This window comes from Labrus bergylta, chromosome 11 (genome assembly GCF_963930695.1).
Source record: "Labrus bergylta chromosome 11, fLabBer1.1, whole genome shotgun sequence".
NCBI classification, from domain to species: Eukaryota; Metazoa; Chordata; class Actinopteri; order Labriformes; family Labridae; genus Labrus; species Labrus bergylta.
Window position 1 is genome coordinate 26,991,034 of NC_089205.1, and position 20,430 is coordinate 27,011,463.

The window sequence follows — 20,430 nt, forward strand, 5'->3', positions numbered from 1 at the left end:
TAAAAACACACTAAATAAACACACAAAACACACATACACAAAATAAATACACAAACACAAAATAAGCAGTTTATTTCTTTATTCAATGTTAATTTTTATTATTTGATATTATTTTAATTGTTTTCTTTCATATCCAGTTCATCATTACCATTTACAACATTATTAATTATTACTATTATTTTTTTTTTTTACCCTGCTATTTACTATTACTATTTGTATTGAACTTTTTACATTTTATTTGATGCTTTGGCAAAATTGTCAGTAACTTTTATGTCAATAAAGCTTATGACTGTAGTCATAAGTTTTTAACACAGGAAGGCAGTAGAAAAGTTTGACTTTATAACATAACATAACTGATTTAACTCATTGGCGAAATGAATTTTGGATCTTTCCAATCAAATTACAGTTTGAGACATTTAGCTGTAGGTTGTATGAAGCTTAACCAAATCAATTGTGTTAGATATGACAGGACTTCTTAGTGTTTCTCATGCCTTTAAAAGAATGTATATTGTGATCAGGTGTGTTTTATTTAGTAAAAAAAAATACTCAATTAAGTTCTACATAATTTGTGATAAAAGTAAACGCTTCCAAACGACCAACTATTAACACATTGCAACTTGTAAATATTCACAATTAGTTAAATGTGTGTAGTTGCGTACTGTGACCACTGGAGGGCGCCCAATCCTCGTCGCTGTCATCTCCAACTGACTTTCAACACAGCTTCCGGTACGACATTCAAAATAAAATGGTCAAATTGGACAAAAACTGAGGTTCCGGAAATCGTTTTTTTTTCTCTTTCCTTTCAATACATTTTACAGCATTTAAAAATAATTCCATACAACACATGAACATGTAAGTACAGGAGGACATTCAACTACATGTACCAAAAAGTTAATGTATACATAAATAAGTAGAGAAACATATATAACAAAACAAAATTAACAGCATATAAAGTATAAAATAACAAATAATGAATCAAAGAAAAAAGCAGGAAAGTTACATTAAAATAAGTAATCGAGCATTTATTTCAACAAAGTAATTAAAATGTATCTGCGAATATCATAGAAAACATGTACAGAAATTAAAATACACAGCTGAAAATATATATAGAATGTTTTTATTTTTCCCTGTGAATTTATATTAGAATAGAATAGATGTTTATTACCATTTGCACAGGTACAGCACAGTTACAGGTACATTGGACTTATTCTGCGTTTCTCCCTGAGTCAGCTTCTACAACAAAAAAAAAAAGTTAAAACTATATATAAAGTGGAATAACATTATAAGAAAAAAAAAGAGTAGAAAAGTACAAAACAAAGTAAAAAAAATAAAATAATAAGTTGTAGTAACAGCTTAGTGATCTAAAATAAACTGTACAGAAGCTATACACTGTATTAAAGCAAAGATATAATACAAAAACACAATGTACAATGCAATGAAAATATAAATATGTTTTCTTGTCTCTAACTTTCTACATATTTTAGATGTATTTATATGAAATGTGGCCATTATTATCTAAATATTAATAAAGTGGCTTTCTGTTTACTATTTTTCCCAGAGACCAAACAATACATTCTCTGAAATAAAACAAAATATTCATCTTTTTTTTTTTTTGTAAGAAAATACAGAACATGTTGTCAGACCTCCTTTAAATTTGAACAATACCAAAATAAAAGTACAACAGTTTCAGGACATTCATTACAAAAATTACAAAAATAAATTTAATATATAATTTGTAGTCTCTTAAAATGTATGCATGAGTTCAAATGAGATTTCCTTAATTGTATAACCCTTTTAAAATATTGTAAATAGGGGTTCGACCACAGACTGTAAACGTTTGATATGTTCAAGAAGTTTGAGGAAGTCACGTGGTTTCCCGTCTTCACGTTGCCGCGAGATTTCAGCTCTGTGGCGATATAGTGAGGAGCACTCACATCTCTAGCTTCAACATTTAGCTCTCTTTTGTATTTTCAGATATCACAGCTCCTTTGTTAACTCTCAGTCTGCTTCTGAAAGGAGGCCACAGCACGGACTTTTGTATTTATTTGTATCCTGCTTTTGTTTACTAAGAAGTTATCCCGGGTTAAATTAGCGAGTTTAGGGGAATAAGTCAGAACAAAACACGGCCCCCTTGTTGACAGCTGGGTCCGCTTGTTTACTTTCATCGTAGCCTCCTTCTGCAGGTCTGAACACTTTAACGATGGTTTTACTGAAAAGCCTCAATCCTCCCACCGAGGGAGTGCGACATGAGCAAGCCGAGACCACGGCGGTGATGGGCGGCCAGAGGCTCGGATGTGGCACGCTGTACGTCGCAGAAACGTAAGTGATGCACATGGCGCTTGTTGTTTTTTATTTCCACTTTAAAACCAAAAAGTGACTCTTGATGAGTGTTTTTTTATCAGCATTTATTACAAACATTAACCGAAGTATACTAATGTTCAGGACAGAAAGTAAAATAACAGATTTAAGCTTCAAAACACCACCACTCCTCGTGTTAAATAAAACACTTCCGGAGTGGACACTTTCAAAATAAAATAGAAGATTGATTTGTTTGGACGGGGGGATTATTCGGTCAAATAATGAGTTAGAAAGACTTCAAAATCCTGTATCTTGTAGATTTTTAGATTATAACTGTATGTTTTGTTTGTGTTGTGTAGACATAGTCAATCAGGTGAAGCGGAAACAGCTTATTAGTTGTTTTATAAGTAAATTTACATCATACATTTTGTGTATTCGTTATGTGATTTATGTGTTACAGCTTCTCTAAGGTGATAGTATGATGCTTTTTCTGCTCATATGTGATGGAAAATTGTATACCTTCTTCTTAAATACTTAAGGTTTCCCTTTGGCTCTGGGCTGTTATAATAGATGTGTTCTCTGTTTGAGACACATTTAAGATCTAATGTGTTGCAGCCCGACAGGTAGGGCCCACGTCGCCTGCTGAGTACTGTCATTTTAGCTCCAAAACCGTCACTGAACCTGGTATATATTTATTTTTACAGAACTATCTTCTGCACCAACACTGTTTGTTTGTTTTCTCTGACTCAGGCGCCTGTCGTGGTTCGATGGAGCAGGCTTGGGTTTCTGTTTGGAGTATCCGACCATCGGCCTGCACGCCATCTCCAGAGACGTCAGCGCATATCCACAAGAACACCTTTACGTCATGGTCAACGGCAAAGTAGGAGGTGAGAATGGCGCTGTTTGCTGTGTTAAGTCAGTCAGTTTTTATTGCAGACCATGTTCCTGGTTTCTGATCTCTCAGATGTTGTCTGTCAGCAAACGAGAGAAAGTTTAAGTGCTGAAACTTCCCACTTACTATTCTTTCACAGGTCCTTTAGCTCACTTAGTGTTTAGATCTCTGAGAAGTTTTCTGCAGAAAAAAACATTTAGCCTTTTAGGAGCTTTCTCCACAAACACAGTATTTTACTGAAGTGCTAACATGTTCACTTCTTTTTACTGAAGCCTGCTCTGTTGAGTGTTTTTGCACAGTGTGTTAATAAATGAATAAATGGAAGTTGAAGCTTGTTTCTGCCAGGAGAGTTTCTAAGTTAATCTTTTATTTTCATATTTGATCGTCTCAGATGAGAATGAGGCAGAAATGGCCGAGAAAGCCGCCGATGAAGATGAAGACGATGACAACAGCTGCAGCAGCAGCGGTGGTGACGACGATGAAGAAGGAACGATAACAGAGATCAGATTTGTGCCCAGTGACAAGGCAGCATGTGAGTGACTCTGAGGATCAGCCTGATGTCCTGACTTATATTTGACATGATATCTTTTGTTCTGCTGCCTGAGTCAGGGTCATATTTTCATACTTTACTTTATACTCTGAGATTAGAAGAAGACAAATACTAGAGTCTCTTCAAACATCTGATATAAATTGAAGAATGTATTTTGGAGAATAGCAAGAACAACACTGAGCTGTAGGTCTGACTTTCAGCTGCTTAAATATGAACTCTATAAAACTTGACAAACAAAGACGTCTTCCCTTCACCATGAGGACGCATTGTAGTTAATTTTGACTCTCACACCCTCTGTGTGTGTGTGTGTGTTTTGATGCAGTGGAGCCGATGTTCTCTGCGATGTGTGAGTGCCAGGCACTGCACCCGGATCCAGAAGACGACGACTCCGACAACGACTTTGAAGGAGAAGAGTACGACGTGGAGGAGGCCGGTGAGGAAAAACACATGCACATGAAGATACACATTCAGTCGTACACTCAAACTCCTACACGCTACCACACACACATGTTATAACAGCATCAGCGAAATAAACCTTCTGAAGGGAATCTTTACTTCTCAATCTGTGATAACAAGTCACTCAACAGAAACACAATCATCGTCCAAAAGAATTAACCCCGAGCAAAATCCTACTAAGTGAGGTATTTAATGGAGTGGGAAATCTTAGCACATTAATAATGAAACTTGGGTACCGGATGTTGAATTAAATTAATTTCATTGATAGTGAATAGTGATCAAAGTTAAATTTTGTCAGTACAAAAAGATTTTATTCACAAGATCACAAAAACCTCACCTCCCTCTTTAATTGTCCTTTTTGTCTTGATTTGATATTTCTGCTGAAAACAGATTATTTGCAGAAGATTCACAGTAACAGCCCCGTCGTGGTTTCTATGTACACTGAAAATGGCGCCTTATCTTCAAAACAGAGCTCAGAGGCTTTTTGCTAAATTAATTTAACCATACAAATGTTTTTGTTCTTTGAAACATTTATTTTTGGGCTTTTTATGCCCCTATTTTAGAAATGGGACAGTGGATAGATTCAGAAATTAGCGAGAGAGAGAGAGTGGGGAACGACTTGCGAGAAAAGAGCCACAGGTCAGATTTGAACCTGACTTAAGTCAGACTTATGTCTCAAGTTTCTGCACATGGGGTGAGCGCACCAACCGCTACCAGTGCCACTAAACCATTCAGATGTTAACAAAGGCTTTTTTAGTAGAACACAGTAATCTTTTCAAATCTACACTGAGCTGATCTCTGCACAGCTCTGAGACGTTAATATATTTAAATTACAGAGGGAATATTTCTGCTGGCGTGTTGAAACCTTTAAGTATTGGTAGCTATCCTGTTTCACTTCAAAAGAAAATCAGTTTGACTGAGATTTTTGTGTTTGATAAAAAAGCTTCTCTTTAATCAGATGTCAAATATGCGCTGACACTGTTTCAGTTACTGCTTTAAATATTTACAATTTTTATTTGGTGCCAGAATACAAATCTTTGACTCATCTTTGTTCTCTCTCTGTTTCCTTTTTGTCCCTTGTTACCTGGACTCTTTGGTCACAGAGGCAGGTGAGATTTCAGCACTAACATCTTTACATACTATCTTACTCCTCGGGGAGTAACGAACAATCTCAGTCTGAATATTAAAACAGTCCAAGTGTTGGAAGTTGAACAGGAATCTTTGTGTAATGTCAATGGCAGAGAAATACCTTCATTGTTATGTGGAGATCCTCTGTGACAGTGCACACAGACCGACAGTCTGGGGCGGCTGTGGCTCAGTTGGTAGAGTCGGTCGTCTCCTAACTGGTGCCGGCAGCCACATGTCCAATGTGTCCTTGGGCAAGACACTTAACCCCAAGTTGCTCCCGCTGCTTAGTCAGCGGTGTATGAATGTGTATGAATGGATTAGATATTTCTGATGGTCTCTTCACACAGCAGCCTGCCATCAGTGTGTGAATGTGTAGGTGTGACCTGTGGTGTAAAATCGCTTTGAGTAGTTGGAAGACTAGAAAAACGCTAAACAAGCTGAAGACCATTTAAAGTCTCTTTGAGTTTGTCTTCTGTTTAACTTTAATTGCTGACAAATGCTAATCGTTGATCAACACTTGCAAATGTCCTCAGAGAAAAAAATATGTGATTTTGTTGCCTTAAAAATGCTGCTGTTAAAGTCTTTCTCTCCTGCACCACCCAGAGCACGGCCACGGAGACATCCCCACCTTCTACACCTGTGATGAGGGTCTGTCGTCGCTCACACAGGAGGGCCAGGCCACGCTGGAGAGGCTGGAGGGGATGTTAGCTCAGTCAGTGGCTCAGCAGTACAACATGGCCGGGGTCCGGACCGCAGAAACCAACAATGAATTTGAAGGTTTGAGACTCAACCCGGCACCAATAGTTTACTTTGATAAACATACAACCATTAACCACTGCAGAGGGATACTATTTATATCTATACTTGATCCTGTACACTCTTCTGTTGCAAAAAAAACCCAGCAACATTTTAAAGAACAGATAATTTGACACGTTTTTGTGATCTGCATGTTGTCCTAATCTGTGTGTGTTTCTGTTGACAGATGGTATGGAGGTGGACGCAGCAGCCATGGAGGCCGGTCAGTTCGAGGATGCAGATGTTGAGCACTGGTAACAACAACTCAATCAATCAATCAATGCTTTATTTCTATAGCACATTTAAAACAACCTTGATTGACCAAAGTGCTTTACAAAAACACACAATGTAAAGACAACAAATAAAATAACACAATAAGAACACAATAAATAGGAGCATGAATAAAACATTTCAAAATGTCAAGCTCAAATTGTATTAAAATTCAGAGCAAAGAGGTGAGTTTTAAGCAAAGATCGGAGGTTTCCAATGGACTGAGCAGTTCTTATATTAACAGGTAGACTGTTCCACAGATTGGGAGCAGCCACAGCAAAAGCTCTGTCACCTCGGGTTTGACAGCTCTGGCAACTCCTACATATTAAAACATAAATGAAGTGATAAAACAAAAATATGATGTTAATAAACCTGGATGATTAGAATCAAACCGATTTCTTAATTTCTGTTTAGTGCGGTCTGCTTTAGTCATGTGTTGTCCGACTCTTTCTGCAGATGGAAGTCGTCACAGCGTCCAGTCAAAGCAGCAGTGTTGCATCATGGGACTGAAGAAGAGGACAGCAGCACTTCTTTAAACCTCTCAGCTCTTACTTTAACTCTCTTTCTGTTCCTAAAATTAAACCCTTTTCCGTGTACTTTAAGACATCTCAGCAGGCTGTTTGTAGTTACCTGTGTTTTTTCTTTTGTCTTTGATTGGTGCTCGCGTACTAAATGATGTCGATGGTTTTTCTGCTCAGTCTCTTGTTGCCTCGCCGTGCCGTATACAGCTCAGTAAGCTACAGTAAACTTTTGAGATGCAGCCCGTTGATTTGATGCTATTAAAGAAAACACAGAGTTTCTGTTTTGTACCTAACGACCAACTTAATATCTGCTTTTCCTGCTGAGAAGAGTTCACGTCTTTGTATGAAATTGTCAATAAATGAATAGTTTTTCTATGAGATTTGTTTTTGGTTTCAAAGATCCGTTTGCAGCCACAATCCCACACAGAAACATTTTTAACTCTGCAACACAGCGTTCCTTTTCTCATCGTTTCAGACTTACAGCAGTTTACCGTTTAGTTCATTCTCAGTCGCTGTTTGTATGAAACAGAAAATCATTTTAAGAGACATCACTGGTGGGAAACTGGACGATTCAGTAGCTCAAGCGCCAAATATTTGTCCAATGGTTGAGACCAAAAGTCTTTTACAACCCAAAAAAAATCTTTTTAACTTCATGTTTCTGAACTCTGATACTGAAAACTTAGATTTACACACACACACACACACATTCGGATCCTTTGTGCACGTTGTTTCTCAAAGTCACTTACAGATTTTTCTGTAAAACCTCTACCAAAAATATCACATGCTGGTACTTATACATGAAGGCCTGATTGTTCAGAAGTAATTAAATCCTTGAAGTCCAAGACGAGTCAGAATCGGCTTTATTGGCCAGGATTTGAATTCAATAAAATGTGCTCTCTGTGTACAAAGTATAACATTCAAAATTAAAAACAAAGACTAATATGCACAAGACTAAATCAAATATTAGTGCAAAAGATGCTGAAATGAACAAATGACCGCAAGGGGACAATAAAGTATCGTATCACGTCCTCCTTTTGTATCGTGTCCTATTGCATCGTATCGTAGTGTACCACCAGGATTAAAGCTATCAGGTAGGATCAAATCTTAAAATCAGGTTCTGGATTATGGGATCAGGATTACGGGATCAAACCTCCAGTTTTTGTTGTTCTAAACTTTTGAGTAGGATTGGGTTTTTCTAAATCCCAGCAGAGGATTCAGTGGAATACAGGGAGAGAACAATGTAAGACACTTTTCAAATTTGTTAGAAGATATTTTAAAACATTTATTAAATACATTTTCAGTAGAATGCTATATTGCTTCCTAGATGAGGTAGACATTAGTGTCATATTAGTGGGATCACCTTATTTTATCCGAAAACATCCTTTTTTTTTTTTTCAACAACCAGATTTAAAGATTTGATCCAATCCCTTTAATCCTGGTGGATTACTTTGGAAGAACCAGATCCTGTGGATTTCAGTCGTGACCAAAGTGCTGTCAGTATTATTAATTAGACATGATTAAAAATGGTTATTCAACACTCAGGATTTCACAGTTACATCCACATAAAACACAGTTGGGGTTTTTTTTACAGAGAATTTAAAGGCACCAGTTACATCTGTGCTACACTAACACACAGTGAACATTACTACTCTGTGCTCTGCTCGGGAACGTCACAGAATAACTATAGTATTTATAATCTCTATGCATCACTTGTCAAGGAGAGTACAGTATATAATAAATCTCTGATCATACTGAGAACTTATTATAAATGTTTAACATATATACACACAAAAAGAACTATGCTCACTTTAACAATACTGGAAGTAAAAGAGTTGATTCACCACCAGAAATTAAAATGTTTGTGTGTTTTAATCAGCTGTGTGCATCCTCTCTCATCAACATGCTGTCATCAACCTAAACATCAGAATCATGCAGGTATGAAGCATACTGTATGTTGGTATTTACAATGACAGATATTTAACATTCAGTGTTTGAAAAGTTGGAGGAGATGATTTTAAAAAGTGTTGACATGTCTGATGGTAAACTCAAAGGAAACTGCTTGTTTCTTTTAGTTTAGATGACAAAACCCCTCCAAGAGTTCAGACTCTGCAGTTTCAAAGTAAAAATAACTGTCAGTTAGTGTCTTCAGTTTTCTATTTAGCTACTAAGATGTGCTTTTGAGGTGAAACCATCCTAAAGACCTCCTGTCATCAGGATGATTCATTATAAAGTCTAAAAAAAAAGTGCATATCAGTGCTGTTCTTCTTTTTTCTAACTTGTGATGTCTGAGATCAGCTGCAGGTCTGTCAGAAACAACATGTGCTGCTCTTGTGCTCCGGGTCTGAAAATCTGCTCGCTGAGTCTCATGTCCTCTTCTTTGTGTCCAGGGGGAGATGAGGAGACGGTGAGTTTCTCGACATCAGAGGGACGAGTTTATCAAACAGCAGCACTGAGCTCATCATACCTGCAGCAGCAAGAGTGAGGCAGATAGGAACAAGAAGTTTTATAGAAAAACTAATTGCCTCAAAAGAGCAAACTCTATTGATGTGATAGATAGTAGAAACCAGCAAAGAACTCTGCAGCTTAAAAATGTAATCAAAATTTAGCGAGAATCCAGATTTCTATTTCTGTGTTCAAGCTCATTTATTTCATAATAGAAAAAATTACAATTTCACAAAAACACTTTAAATGATCAGAAAAATACACCAAAGCACAACAATGCTTCTCCTCAACAGTGATTTAATATCTTTCAGGAAAAAACAGGAATAAGATAAACAAAAAAACAAAACTTACTTAACCCTGTCTTTACTCAGTATACAGCAAATTAATGTCAGTCTTGATATGATATTGTATGTGTGTGAATGCTGTTATCAATACATTGGTCTTCAATGTTTAAGTGAATTACACAAACAGCAAGAGGTCTGGAACAACAGAAGTAAGGATGTTCAGACCACTCTTTGCAAAAAGCACAAAAAGTTTGCCAGCAAATATTACAGCAGGTTTCTTTTTTTTTTTGAAGCATTAGTGAATTTTATATTTTTGTTGGAAGCTGAAATCCATGCTTTTTAAGATTTTCAAAACCCTGCAGAAATTCTGGCATCAGTGGTTCTTACCCAGCAGCGGGCCCAGCCAGTAGACCAGGCAGTAGTCCAGGAAGGAGTTCCCACTGCAGGGGAACTGAGTGGAGAAGGCCAACGCAGGGTTAAACACTGCTCCTGTCACACTGCCACCTGGAAACACACAAATACACATGTAGACAGTTTAAAGACATAACTGCAGGCACTTTTCATTAATTAACAACTTGTATTGAGTGTACTTTTAAATCAGTTGTTTTCTAACTGGTTGGTAATATGTATTTGCCTGTGTATAGTTTATATTGGCTTTATTATTGTGTCAGACTCAGTTCTATTCCAGTTTCATGTAAGTTTCTCTGGCTTTTTACAAACTTTTACAAACATCCTTCAAATAAATCATCTAAACCTCGTCCTGATTATTATTATTATTATTATTATTTCTTTCTAAATCTTAATTTAATTATATTTTTTTCTCTTCGTACCTTTTCTTTGGATTTTTATTTATTTTTATTTTATTTCATGTTGTATGTATTCTTGTATGTTTAAAAATATATATATAAAAATGTGCCAGGACAAACAAAATTTGTGATGAAATATGACAACTTGTAATGTAGTAAAACAGCCTGCAATAAAGTAATAAAAAAATAAAAATAAACCTCGATGTTCACACACATCAGAAGGCTGGTGTCGCGTCCATCAGTGTTTATGTGTTTGTATTCAGACACAGGTGAGACCGTCTTACCTGCATAAACCACTGTGGCGATGACCGCAGCTACAGCGTGCACGCGGTATTTCTCCTCCACGGATCTCGTGCGCGTGATGGCAGTCTGAACCACAAAGGCGCACGCGAGCTCCACTGCGGCCGCTTTGGAAAGGGGCGCGTGAACGGGGCTGATGCACCGGTAACCGAGGAGCTTGTGCCTCACGTGCAGCCCCGACAAACCCACACCCCACATCACCGGCACCGCAGCTCGTGCAGCGGCGGCAGCAGTGAACTGGCACGCGATCCTCCGCAGTGCGCACCCGCCCGAGAGCCTCGCGTGGTACGCGTGCTCGAGCGCACCGGAGGGGTTTCCTATAGCCCCGCTGAATGTGAGCCCGTGCACCACAGCCCCCAGGTACGTCAAGGTGAGCGCGAGGCGAGGTTCGATCCCGCCCACCTCTGATAGAAGCTTCAGCTCGTGCGTGCAGCAGCATAGCTGGAAGGTGGACACGAGCTCCACCGCGTACACAGAGAGCCCGGTGTCCGTTAGGGCCCGTGTCAACAACCTGCGGGCCACCTCGCATAGAGCAACAATCCCCACCAGCATCGACAGAGACACAGCCACGTCTGCAGTCATGTTCGCGGCTTGCCTTGCGGGGAGACTCCCGCTGTGCACCGGGCAGCTGAGGTCTCCTCCCCGGCTTCTGCTCTCTCTCTCTCTCTCTCTCTCTCTCTCTCTCTCTCTCTCTCTCTCTCTCTCTCTCTCTCTCTCTGTATCGCTGGTTCTTACTTCCGTTCCTGTGGTGGATGATGGGATCTCTTTTCCGAAGGATGCAGGGCTCCAATCGGGGGAAAATGAGCTTCAGTCCCTTTAACTCACATTGCGGAAGTGAACAAGCTCCACCGTTCTCCTCCTCTCTCTCTCTCCCCCCCCCTCCCCCTCCTCTGCTGGTACTGCTGCTCCCTGCTACTCTGCTCCTCTGTTGTCTTTCTGCTGCTTTTGTTTTAACTCTCACAATTGCCTCGCTTCTTTTTCACCATCTCACTCATGGGGGGCCCTTCATAGGCCTGAAATAAAAATGTACTTCTTATTTCGCTTTTTTCTCTAAGTTATAATAAGATAACTAAAATTATCTGAAAAAATAAACAACATTTATGGATAAACAAAAATGTGGACCCTGTCTCAAAGTCCCCTCTCCTCCCTGCTTCAACTATCTGAAAAGGTGCGTATACTACAAAGTTTAAATTATTTTTAAACTATGAGGAAATATTACAGTGATTATTAATCTTCTATTTTCAGGGTGTAAAACAAAGCATATTGTTCAAAGTTTTTATGGGTCATTTGTGTGATGGAGGTGCGGTCATAGAAATTTTCCGGGTTAGTTTGGGCCGTGGTAGGGGCCCAATGTGATATCTTTTCATGGGGCCCGGAGTTCCTGGCGACGCCCCTGCCCCCTTCCTCCTGTCACACTAATTCCCTTAATCAGTCATTATAATAAAAATGTTTAATCATATTTATGACATTATATTTGTTGCAGCCAGCTTCTCCTTGTTTATGGTGTCACCTCAGTGGTTCACTGTGATCAATGATTTTAGTCTGTTTTAATAAAGATAACTCCTGACTTGACTACTTTTGGTAAAAGCAACATGACTCCTTGTGGGTGACCCTTACACACCGTTCAGTAATGCAATAAGAAAAAACATTTTTAGCCACATTTGGGCCCCTTAAAGACAATTATAAAATTAAGCACAGTAGCTTAGTAATAAAATACAATGTGATTAGTTAGTTGGTTTTGAAATATAGATTAACATGTATACGTTTACAAGAGAATAACTTCTTAAAAGTTAAAATCAAATCAATAAAATGTGTGCAACATTACATGGAAGCTCCACTCTTACTCAAAGTCTCACTGTGACATTATATCATTTATGAACTACAAATATGGTGGTTTTCAAGTGAATAAGTCCTCCACCTGATACTCCTCTGCAAATCACTGACAGTCGTTTCAGGACTTCAGGTTCTCTGGTTTTCTCAGACCAGGATGGACAGATGATTCAAAGTCTTATCAAAGATGTGAAAGGAAACAAAAAGCAGAACGGAGAGCTTTCCTGCAGCTGAGGCCTTTATGATCTGAAGTCTCATGCAAGTGTCCAGCAAGCACTGACGCTGTTCACCTCAAACCCTTACAGAGGTTTTATTATCAGAATCAGAAATACATTATTAATCCCCAGGAGGAAATTCAGTTGTTACAGTTGCTCGAGCAATCAGTAAAGAAATAGTTTTCAGGAGCAACTGTACATCAGCTTGTGCAGTCAGTGCTGGTGTACTCATAAGGATCTGTGCTGAAGGAACATGACCACTTGATCTCATTATCATGTGAATCTTAGACGCATTAGGCTCTCTATCAAGTAGGCTAATCTTTGTCCATGAGCACTTTCAGGTCAATAGGTCAAACATGTTGTGAGGAAGCTTCTAAAAAAAGTAGACATGTTTGTTGACAGTTCAGTTCAGATTTTAAATTTGTTTTTTTGACCATTTCAGAGTGTTTAATGTATACATAGTAAAGTTTTTCCCGCGGTCAAATGTGTGTTGTATGTTAGCTTTTGGTCAATATGATGAAACACAGCTACAGTTAATAGACTACATGTTTAATTCAGTAAGCATCTATGCTCACATTTCTGACATTATTGATATCTCCACTGTGGCTGAACACATTGTTATGGTTGAAACTGCATTTGAAAAGTCCTTCCTCATCCTTTTTTGCTGTTTGTGTTTCTCAATCCTCGACAATGTTTGTGAAAATGGACCCTGTATTCAACTTCTATAAATTCAGTAAGACCCCAAAGCTCAGCAGAAACATAAATTATGTATTATATCATGAACATTTAGATTAAGATTAAGATTAAGATTAACTTTTATTGATCCTGGCAAGGGGACATTTCAGTTTTTACACTCTGTAAGTCATGCAACACACACATAGGCTGAAATATACACACATGCACAAACAGGATCCTATGGACATGCACTAATGGAGAGATGTCAGAGTGACAGAGCTGCCCACAGCGGGCGCTCAAATTACAAATTTAGAGGCAAATTCTTTGAAATACATGCAAACTGCACATATCTTTCATTACAACTTTAAGCAAGAAACAATGTATATATTCTGTATGATATACATTACAAAGTAGAACTTCTGAAACTTACATTCAATAAAATTAAGATAAGAATTATGAAATAGTATCTGTTTCTTTTTTTTCTTTTTTTAAACACAAATCCTATGCACTTTTTGTTTTAGTCTACATGACAATAATTTTGGTTTGGTTCTGAGTCTGAATCAAACATATGCAGTCAGTATTTCACAAAGTTTGTATTTTTAGTAAGAAATCCCTTCTTTATATTTCAATGGACAGTATTTCCTTCCCTGTAAGAGACAGAAGTACAGTTATAGGAAACAGAGAACACTACGATTTCCCATCTCAAGTTGATAAAGACACATATGAGCAGTAAAGCTAACATGCTGTTAAGTTTCATGGAAGCTGTTTGACTTGATGCACCCTGAGGAAGGCAAAGCTGAAAGGTCTCTCTTTTTGTGTTGGTCTTATTGATGCTCTCTGAGGAGTTTCATGCAGCTCTCCTCTCCCACCACTAGATGTCACTGTTTCATTATTCTTCACTTGATTTTGTACTGAAACTGTTTCTGGTTAATAGAAAACTTTGCTTTGAGGAAATTGATTTATTTCAATTCTCAAAGTTTGAAGAAGCCAAAAATGAAAATATGCTTTTTTTTTCACTTTAAGAACAAAATGTATTACACCCCGTGGGAAGTATTGTTCATTACAATTTATCTATCAGCTGCTTCTATCCAAGTGCACCATTAAGGAACTGGACGCTGTCAAGAACTAGAGCTGTTATCAATATAGGACAAGTGCAAAAACCACGACCAGGAGCAAATGGACTGACTTTTACAACCATTTATTTATTACTGTTTCTGTGTGAACATTAATCTTTTAAACCTGTTGTTCTCTGTTATTTGTTTATTTTAACCTCAAACCACGAGGGATGATGCACTATTCTATTCTATTTTTAATATGTATTTATTTTTTACTGTCCAGCTGACCAGTCCATAATCCTTAATGTAACTTACATACAGTATGCCCCAATATCCCTTTTATACATTAATCTTCTGCCAGACTTTATCTTTAAACAGTTATTTTTCTGATTGAGAAACTGTCTACATCACAGCCGTAGACCTTAAATCAAGGAATGACATCAGTCTATCAAGTCAAGTCCGTTCCATGCTAAAGAATGTTTTCTACAACTCTTCATGCAGAACATCTTCCACAGCTCTGCTGCTACAGTAACCGTGCATCAACACAATGATATGGATTTGACTCATTTATGATATTGACAGTTTTTGTCGAAACACTCAGGAAATATATCTGTAATATTTGAGAAAAGGTTTTTCATGAGGGTACAATACATGGGGTTGTTACGTCTCATATACAGATTTTAAAAAAGTAAACTCATAGCAGATTTATGGGGTTTCATAATTACATTATTTTAATGTTAATTTTTTTAATTTTAATAATGTTTAATTGATTTATTCGTCTTCTACTTTTATCCTATTACATTATTATATCCAATTTCTATCGCAATTTTTGGTGCTTTTATTCATATTTAACTTTTTACCTTTTTTTATCATTATAACTCTTTATTATGTGGTTATTTTTATGCTTTTACTTATTTTTTTTAACTCTTTACCTTTTGTTGTTTTAACTGCTTATAACCTATTATTGCTATTGATTTGATTTAGTGTGTCCTTCTAAATCCATTTTTTGTTTATATCATGTTTTAATCATCATTTTATGCTTTTTCTTGTTTTGAATCACTGTAAAGCACTTTGTATTGCATTTAATTTGAAAGGTGCTCTATAAATAAAGCTTGATTGATTCATTGGCTCTGGCTCAGTTGGTAGAGTCAGTCGTCTCTACACCGGAGAGTTGAGGGTTCGATCCCCTGATCCTTCAGCAACATGTCCGATGTGTCCTTGGGCAAGACACTTAACCACAAATGCTCCTGCTGCTTCGTCATGCATGTTATGCTTCTGATGGTCAGCAGCCTCTGCAATCATCAGGGTGTGAATGTGTAGGTGTAAAAGCGCTTTGAGTAATCAGAAGACTAGAAAAGTGCTTTACAAGCTCAAGTCAATTTACCATTTATTTATGTTGCACTGCCTTTACTAACTTAGAAAATATGAGTCTCAAAATGTATCACATGTTATGTAAAATACGCATGATGAAATATACTATTGATAAATTCCTGCACATTTTAAGTTCGTTATCCTCTGACAGACCAACACCTGAATGCATCCTTCTTAGCCAGGTTTACAAGAAAACTAGAATTTCGGAATTCTCCCAAGTGTCTGTGAACGCACCACCACTTGCTCTGCACTCACGAGCTGGCTGAAACCCGCCCCTGGGTTTTTTTGCCGACTTCCTAACCAGCCAATAGACAGCAGGCGAAGCAGAGCTTAACCAATGAGGTGTCCGGAGAGGAGTGTAGGGGGCGGGTGTTTCTGTGCAGCAGGCTTCTCTGTGCATGTCTAACAATAGCCTGGGATCGGCAAGTTTACTGTTAAAAAAAACCCACCCAACCAGGAGGGCGACAGTGCGGAGCAGAGCTGAGCCGAGAGGAGAGCAGAGTTTGCCGAATACATGAGACGGTTTGTCCCGGTGTCGGAAATTATCACCCAACATCCTGGGATTTTTACATTTTCAACCATTCAAGTGGTAAGTGGGGCTTTCGACTTTATTTCTAAACCTGCAGTTTATCTCCTCATCTCCATTCCCCAGCAAGGCATGGTGCATTGTGAATTAGGTGCTCATTAGCCTGTGAATAGGAAGGGGTTAATGGATACTGTAGGCTGGGACCACACTATTATTCCCCCATTCTTTATCTACATCCATTTATTAACGCCCCCCCGGACTCCACAGGCCCCTCCAGTCCGCACACAGCAGACCTGAAGTCGGCCACGATGATGTTATAGCAGTCGGAGGTGGATGGTGGTGGTGGTGGTGTTTATTTTTTTATTACACCGGTTACCTCCCAGTTCACCAGCTGGCTTGATAACATGGGAGTTTTCTCTGGAGGGTGAATAGCAAATGAATGAATGAATGAATGGTTGACAAAAAATAAATAAAATCCTGCCAGTTTCTTACTTTTCCATTTATGAAATTTACCTGAAATGATTCATGATTCATCAGAAAGTCAGTGAATAATCAGAAACACTGCTGGCCTCTCACTTTACCCCTGATATTATTCCACAAGTGCTCCTTTTGTCCTCTCATCTGATATGATAAGCTAATTGCTCTAATAGCCTAATTAAGGTGTGTCAACCAGAAACGAGCAGAATTTCACATTCTCACATCAAATACATGACCTGTAAAATGTTACTGTAAATATGAGGTGACCAACACAGGGACCTCATTGTGCTCTCTCTCTCTCTCACCTGCTGTATGTTTTAAGTTGCTGTGAACTTTCTTCCCTCAGTAATCTGCCTGAAAAGCTCTGGGACTCTTGTTTCCACATGGCTCAGCAGAAATCCCCGCACATGTGTGTGTGTGTGTGTGTGTGTGTGTGTGTGTGTGTGTGTGTGTGTGGATTCTGGAGATGTTTAGTGGCTTTGGCGATCTGCTGCATCTTATTGATTACAATCAGACAGGCTCTAGCTTCCATTTGGCATTTTTATCACCTTAAAGAGTTACTTTTCCTTCTCATCACTTCTTACTGACCACTCAAAATTGGCCCAGGCAGCTCAGCAGTCTTTCTCAGGGCTGAACTGGGCTGACGTTGCCCTTTGCTCCCTGTTATAAAAAAAAACTTTCCCCATCTTCTGCAAGACCAGTTTCCTGGATAATGAAAAGCTGTAATTTGCTAAAGCTGATTAAAAGTAGAGGCTGCTGAGAGATTTAGTGAATGAAACACACATGCAGCCAGCACTGCTCTTGATACAGTTTATAACCTCATATTGATGTTGTTTTTCTACCGAGTTTCTATCTGTAAAGGTTTCATATTATGGAGTAGAGAGGAGATGACTGCAGTCTGTGAAATGACTGAGTTGTTTATAAGCGTGTCACTATACAACACCCGAAGTTAGAAAACTTCTATTACATCACTTGGACTCAAAATCCACGATGGAGCTGATCATTGGTTGAAACATTTCTTTACATTCTAGACTTTAAGAAGCTTTGTAATGAGAAAAAAACTAACCACAGAAAATGATCATCCCTTTGCTCTACTTTAAGTGTAAATGGTCAAACCCAGGACTCCACTTTCTTTTGCATAGTTTTTTTCACGCTGTTAAATCAAAATTATTCTTTAATTTCAAAAGCATCCTGGAAGGACTAATTTAACATTCAAGTAAAGTTACTGAAACCTTCCTCGTTATCGTCCCCTGGATTTTAAACACAGCTTTTTCTGAGCACATTTAAGTAAGGTTAGAGTTAAATGTACCAAAAACTTTTCTCTCGGTTGTCTTTACATTTTTTTTAAACTTTGCTTGAGCGCTGTAAGTCTGCCAGCAGGGAAACAGATTTAAAATTACTCCTAAAAATATTTCTTCATGTGTTTTTTAGAGTATTTCTGGTGTATAATGTTGACCAAAAAGGCATCTTTCCTAAGTATTGTTAGAAGGAAGGAGGCTTTTTGTTGATCCTCTGGTGAGTCTGGCATGTGTGTTGTGATGTTTCATAAGCAGCATCATGACCATTATAGGATTAAATAAATATGATTTGAGTTTGATTGCATGTGCAGCTGCTCACAGGCGGTCATGCCAACCACAGGAGGGCACGGATGAATTAATGAAAGTTCACCACAAGGGCATCAGCCCTTCCAGTAATCCAGTGACGATCAGGGCAGTCCGGTTTTCAAACTCATGTCTGGTGTCCGTTCTCGTCTGATCAGAAACATGAATGGATTTAAACTCAGTTAAAGCTGACAACCTGCCCTGCGTCAGATTTCCTGGTTTCAACACGGGCTGAAAGCGAGTTGAACCCATGGACTGGGTTATGGTCTAAGGGCACAGTTGTTACCATGGAAACCTGGGCGTGGCTTAGGGAGTGTTTTATGGCCCCCATAAGAAGCATGAGGCCACCCAGTTGTCGCCTTGACACCTCGGCAGCATGAAGGAGAGAGAGTAAGGCCGGGAGGAGTTAATGACCCATTTGGCTCCTGTGGCTTCGGGTTTGTGTGTGTGTGTGTGTATGTGTGTGTGTGTGTGTGTGTAGGTGTGTGTGTTATAATTTCAGTGTGTGTTTTCCTTTTGGCCAGTCTTTCGCCTCTGTCTCACCTGTCATTGTATTTATTTTTAACCCCTGAGTCAGTTTGTTTTGGCTCTGTCAGGAATTAGACCTGCTGACCTACAGTACGAACTATTTACTGCAGGGACACACACACACACACACACACACACACAGGAACACACTCTGTGCTTTATTCTTATCTGATTTCAGTCAACTCTGTTACTTATAATGAAGCCAAAGAGAGGAGGAAATCACTTATTACTAAACCTCAGGGTCAAGTAAAAGGAATGCGAAATTTGTTGTTTTGCGGTGAATATTTAATTAAAAATGTTATTTTTAGTTTAAATACCTGTTTAGTCAGTATCTTTTGTTTAAAGGGTTAATAAAATGCTTATCAAGCCTATGACTCACCGATGAAGGCCTTGCATTCACAGTATTATGTAAGAGATAATGTAAAGTGAAAGCGGAGTGAGCTGGACCCCACGCAAACTTCAGGCTCTTTCTTGTCTCTCTCTGAAAAGCTTATTGGTTCTAACATAATATTTTTTACTTCCACTTAAAAGTAGTCTGTCTCACTCTGCAGCTGGAGCTCTGTCCATTGTGACGGTTAACTAACTATCTTTTATTACTCACATACATTAAACTGAACGTTATTATTTATCATTACATTAACCAGCCATTTTCACAGTCTGTTGACATTTTCTTTTCTGTTCAGCGGTCTTTAAACATTACTGATTCCTATATGACTTTGTGGTACGGCTTTCTTTAATGAGCCATCTTCCTTTTTAGTAGATGTCTGTCATAGCATGCAGTTTCTATCCACCTCACACCCAAACAGTAACCTCAGGTGTGGAAAAATGAATTCAATGTGGAAGTGCAAAATCCTGCAGTTTATTGAGTGTCCGCTTAAGGCTGGCACCAGGAGCCCCGGAAGTCACATACACACCACTAAAAGCCCGTTTTTACAGTTGAAATTAACATGTTAACATCAGGGATGTTCTTTTTAAAAGGTGTCTTCAATTTATGTTGATTTCTTTTGGCTAGACGGTTATGAAAAACTTGAACTGTGTTTTGAAAAAGGAACCTTTGTTATAGCAGATTTTGTTTGTAAAGCCTGGGAAAAAAAGTGTACAGGGGGTGATTTAAAAAAAAATAAAAAAATAACACATCGGTTTTGTTTTAAGAACAACTCGAGTTATCCAGTAAAGTACGAACGGACCTGATTGACAGGCGGGGGCGGTCCCATCTCCAGCTCTCTGCCTGTCCTCACGTTGGTTAAAGGGGAATATGAGAAGCGGTGTCCATCGACAGTAAATGGTTAATATGGCTGTAAAAACAAGGGAAATATTCATGACTCCAGATTATGTAACTTAGCTAACTGGATAATGCTGATAGCCATAAATTCATCGTGTTCAGACATTAGAGTCATATTAATACATTTT

The 20,430-nt window shown here is 38.4% G+C and overlaps 3 protein-coding genes across 5 annotated transcripts in view; 2 read left to right on the top strand and 1 right to left on the bottom strand.

Moving 5' to 3' along the window:
• Positions 1-1,896: 1,896 nt before the first annotated feature.
• On the top strand, positions 1,897-7,288 carry clns1a (chloride channel, nucleotide-sensitive, 1A). The gene is made up of 7 exons (XM_065960102.1): positions 1,897-2,319; positions 3,049-3,185; positions 3,582-3,722; positions 4,063-4,173; positions 5,928-6,101; positions 6,307-6,373; positions 6,846-7,288. Coding segments are annotated over exons 1-7 (750 nt in total). The 5' UTR covers positions 1,897-2,200; the 3' UTR covers positions 6,847-7,288.
• A 467-nt stretch (positions 7,289-7,755) lies between these two features.
• aqp11 (aquaporin 11) lies at positions 7,756-11,851 on the bottom strand. Its single transcript, XM_020643508.3, has 3 exons — positions 10,727-11,851; positions 10,024-10,140; positions 7,756-9,374 (listed from the first exon to the last, which is right to left on the bottom strand). The coding sequence occupies exons 1-3, from the start codon at positions 11,322-11,324 to the stop codon at positions 9,274-9,276; spliced, it is 816 nt and encodes a 271-aa protein (XP_020499164.1). The 5' UTR covers positions 11,325-11,851; the 3' UTR covers positions 7,756-9,273.
• Positions 11,852-16,319: 4,468 nt separating this feature from the next.
• Positions 16,320-20,430, top strand: part of pak1 (p21 protein (Cdc42/Rac)-activated kinase 1) — a 63,725-nt gene continuing 59,614 nt past the window's right edge. For 2 of the 3 annotated variants that reach the window (XM_020643480.3, XM_020643481.3), the window contains exon 1: positions 16,320-16,477. The gene's annotated coding sequence lies outside the window, so the exon portion shown is untranslated. The remainder of the gene's footprint in view (positions 16,478-20,430) is intronic. The other variant, XM_065960101.1, reaches the window with a different exon arrangement.

Bases quoted from the DNA above. Each gene is read 5' to 3' on its own strand.
- clns1a (XM_065960102.1), top strand. From the start codon at position 2,201: ATGGTTTTACTGAAAAGCCTCAATCCTCCCACCGAGGGAGTGCGACAT. The intron at 3,186-3,581 runs GTGAGAATGGCG...TGATCGTCTCAG, and splicing joins GGTCAACGGCAAAGTAGGAG to ATGAGAATGAGGCAGAAATG. The intron at 6,102-6,306 runs GTTTGAGACTCA...TTCTGTTGACAG, and splicing joins AACCAACAATGAATTTGAAG to ATGGTATGGAGGTGGACGCA.
- aqp11 (XM_020643508.3), bottom strand. From the start codon at position 11,324: ATGACTGCAGACGTGGCTGTGTCTCTGTCGATGCTGGTGGGGATTGTT. The intron at 10,141-10,726 runs GTAAGACGGTCT...GTGTGTTTCCAG, and splicing joins CGCCACAGTGGTTTATGCAG to GTGGCAGTGTGACAGGAGCA. The intron at 9,375-10,023 runs GTAAGAACCACT...TTGCTGCTGCAG, and splicing joins CTGGCTGGGCCCGCTGCTGG to GTATGATGAGCTCAGTGCTG.